The 3,565-nt window shown below is 30.9% G+C and overlaps 1 protein-coding gene across 1 annotated transcript; it reads left to right on the top strand.

Annotated features, from left to right (window-relative positions):
• Positions 1–862: 862 nt before the first annotated feature.
• On the top strand, positions 863–3,198 carry LOC107453591 (solute carrier family 35 member G1). The gene has a single exon (XM_087162140.1). It carries the CDS (start codon positions 1,003–1,005, stop codon positions 1,939–1,941), a length of 939 nt encoding a protein of 312 aa, XP_087018266.1. The 5' UTR covers positions 863–1,002; the 3' UTR covers positions 1,942–3,198.
• The last annotated feature ends 367 nt before the right edge of the window (positions 3,199–3,565 follow it).

Here is a 3,565-nt window from a genome sequence, read left to right as displayed (position 1 = left end):
CCGATTTGCAATAACTTTGCTTAAATAAAATTTTTTTTAAATATTTTATTTAAAATATTTTCTTCTTCGCTTTTTGTTAATCTTTATTAGTTTCCATGTTTTCGCGATATTTTTAGCTTATTTTAAGAGCTTTATATATTTGCAAGTTACGCGCAATAAATAAAACTTGTTAATTTTCCTATAATTTCTTCGTTTTTCTCTCTTTTCTTTTCGTCTTTGTTGCGCTATATATATATATATATATATATATATATATATATATATATATATATATATATATATATATATATATATATATATATATATATATATATATATATATATATATATATATATATATATATATATATATATATATAAAATGAGCTTCCAATGGAACATAGGACGGCCCCTTTCAACCCCATAATTATGTTTATGCAAAATGAATTTCGAAATTCCCATAATCACGTTTCGCACAAATTTTATGCATGTAATCGGTTGATAACTAAAGAAAAACATCATCTCGTGACAGCAAAGATAAAAAAATTTAAACACTAGATTACATTTTTAATCAAAATGTTTGAAAAATATCGAAGAAGAAAAAACGAAACAAATACTTCCTTCTTAAATGACGATAGCGTGACGAAAAAAATATGTCAATTCCAAAAAAAAAAAGAAAGAAAAAAAAAGATATTGTAGTTCATTTTTCAAAACTATTAGGTATAAGTATTTTCATGAGCCTTGACAATGAAAGAACAACTTTTTCTAACTCATAAACCTTCTAGTAGAGCTTGATTAATCAGATATTTCTTAAAGATAAAACATTTGTTATTTGAGTGCAGAAAGTTTAACTTTACTATTTAGTGAAGCTAGAGCATTTTATTTGCATTTTATTTTATTTGAAGACGTTATAGAACATTTTATTTTATTTGCAGATTTTTTTTCGAGATAGCAACGAAATGAGGATTTTTACTGCTCGCAATACAACGCTGTAAATAATTTCTACCTGTGAATCCAATAAAAATGAACTTCAAAGCTGGCAATTTATTTTTAGCTCTTCTAAGTGCTTTTCTTGGGAGTGTAAAAGGACTACTTGTTTCTCAAATGAAAAATCTTGGTGCAATAGAAATCTTCGGTTTACGTAGCTTAGGTACTGTGTTTTATATGCTTCCGATCATCATTTACGGTAACTTTAAATTATGGCATGACTCTAAAAATAATCTAATTCTTCTTTTTCGGTCCATTGTGGGGAACATAGCCGTTATCGGTTATTACTTCGGTTTCGTAAACTTACCGATGGCCGAAGCTTCTCTTCTATTTTATTCAACGCCATTGTTTACTGTGATCCTAGGACATATATTTTTAAAAGAAGCCTGTGGTATTAAACCGACTTTTTCCGTAGTCTTGTCCCTGACTGGTGTCTTCTTAGTGTGCCTGCCGTACTTTTCTTTCCAGTCTGATAGATATTCGGGCAATGTCCTGATTGGAATCACTGGATGTGTTATTGGAGCCATTGCCCAAGCTATTGCACTGGTCATCATCAGGACCATTACCCATATACCGCCAATTGTTGTCAGCTTTTGGTGGGCGTTTGTCGGAGTTCTGTTTGCTGGATGCTTTTGCTTAATAGTGCCACCGAAGATCTGGAGTTGTGGGTTAGAATCGACATTCGTCATCTTAATCGCCTTCATTGGATTTATCTGCGAACTTTGTTTGGTTGCTTCTTTGAAATCAACAGACGCTATAGTAGTTTCCATTACCTTGACAGTTGAGATAATGTTTGCATTTTTATTTCAGATATTTATAAATAAAGAAAGTGCGGGACCATTTACAATATTAGGTGGTTTAGCCATAGTATTGTCTGTTTTGCTACCTCCATTTGTGAGTTATTCGTGTTCGAAAAAAGCAGATTTTGAGTTGGAAATAATTCAAAAGGAAAATGGATTAGAAGGAATGTCTTAAGCAACTGGGTTCAACGAATATTTGTTTTAAAAGGCAAGTACTATTATATTGATGTATAGCTAGACGTATATTGTGGTTTATTTTATGTTTTATTTGTAGTATAAACATTTTTTAAACTTGTTTATATTATTTTTATTTATATATTTATTCCTACCTTGTTGCTTATCGTTTAATATTTGTCTGTATTAATGAATATGTTTGATAATTTATGTAAGGGAGGTAAATACAGGATGTTCTGTAATCACCGCCTTTAATATATATAATCTTAATCAAAAATGAAGTCAAAGAATATTCCCATAAGAAGGTGGATTCATGTTTAGGCGAGGATTAAGTGAACTCACTCTTGAAATCTGGCGAATAAATTGTGAGAAAATTAGGATTAAAAAGAGAAAGAAAAAAACAGTATGGTTGACTTTATGAAATTTGAATATGCTTCTGTTTTAATAATAGCCTCGGAGTCGTGATGGCTCAGGGTATAGAGTATTCTTCTCCGTATGAGGTGATCCAGGTTCGAATCCCAGCGGTAGCTAGTTTATACGAATTCACATCGACCATAGAGCGGACGTAAAATGTCCTCAATGGTAGACGGATCTTGGGTTAGGATCCCCTTGCAGTCGGGCTAACCATAGAACACTTTTGTGGTTTTTCTCTCCATGTCACGCAAATGTAGATTAGCTCCATCAAAAAGTCCTCCACGAAGGTTAGTTTGCTCCAATGCTTGATCCAGGAGTTTCCATGAGTTCTGGCTTGGGTTTAAAATTACAAGGCTACAGAGTTACAAGACTACATTGCTAGTTGTAAACTCTGAATTGGTTTGGTTGTTCAAAGCAAGAAAAAAATTAAATAATTATTACTTTTCAACTCTTTTCTGCCCCTCTCTCTGGAAGTCAAACAGTAGTGATTTTTAAGATTTCAGTAGCGTTTTTTTTTTCCATTTTAAAACATTTATTCTTAGCCCTTACGTTGAAAAATTATTATACTTCATTTTTGACAAGGATTCTAAAAATATATTGTATTAATATATATTAAGGGTAATCATCCCTGTATATTTACTTCAGATTGCGTTTCCTTAATAATGTGTTTTCTTCATGCTATTTTGTTTCTCAGAACTAAAAAGGAGAAAAATATGTAGTGGTAATTAATGGTAAACTATTGTAAATGGCAATGAAGATGCAAAGAGTTGTTATTTAATCTAAGTAGAAATGAAAAAAAAATTTCTTGATTGTTTTTAAAATAAAATTTTCCTTTTTACAAAAATTTTTGTTTTCATGTAAATTAAAGAAAACATTTAATAGGGATAGCTGCACTGTACTAAAATTCCGCACAAAATTATGGTTCAAGTACTGGCTCTTTGGGTACATCATCCGTAATATCAATTTTCCCCGTAAAATATTATACCGTAATTTATGCAATAATAATTATTCAATTAGAGTGATTCGCTGATTTTACGGTAATTATTACAGTAAAAGGTGGAGTATATCTGATTTTTTGTCCACATGTTCCGGTAAAAATTCAGGTTATAATTTCACGGTAGTGCTGAGTGCCTGTACGTTATACCGTAATTTTAGCCGGATTTCTTTACAATGTGGTTATAATGTGACCTGAGTGAACGTTCAATTAATTT

Source organism: Parasteatoda tepidariorum, chromosome 1, assembly GCF_982258835.1.
Source record: "Parasteatoda tepidariorum strain Cologne lab strain chromosome 1, Ptep-v5.0, whole genome shotgun sequence".
In the NCBI taxonomy this organism is placed as follows: Eukaryota; Metazoa; Arthropoda; class Arachnida; order Araneae; family Theridiidae; genus Parasteatoda; species Parasteatoda tepidariorum.
This window is presented reverse-complemented; position numbering and strand designations above follow the sequence as displayed.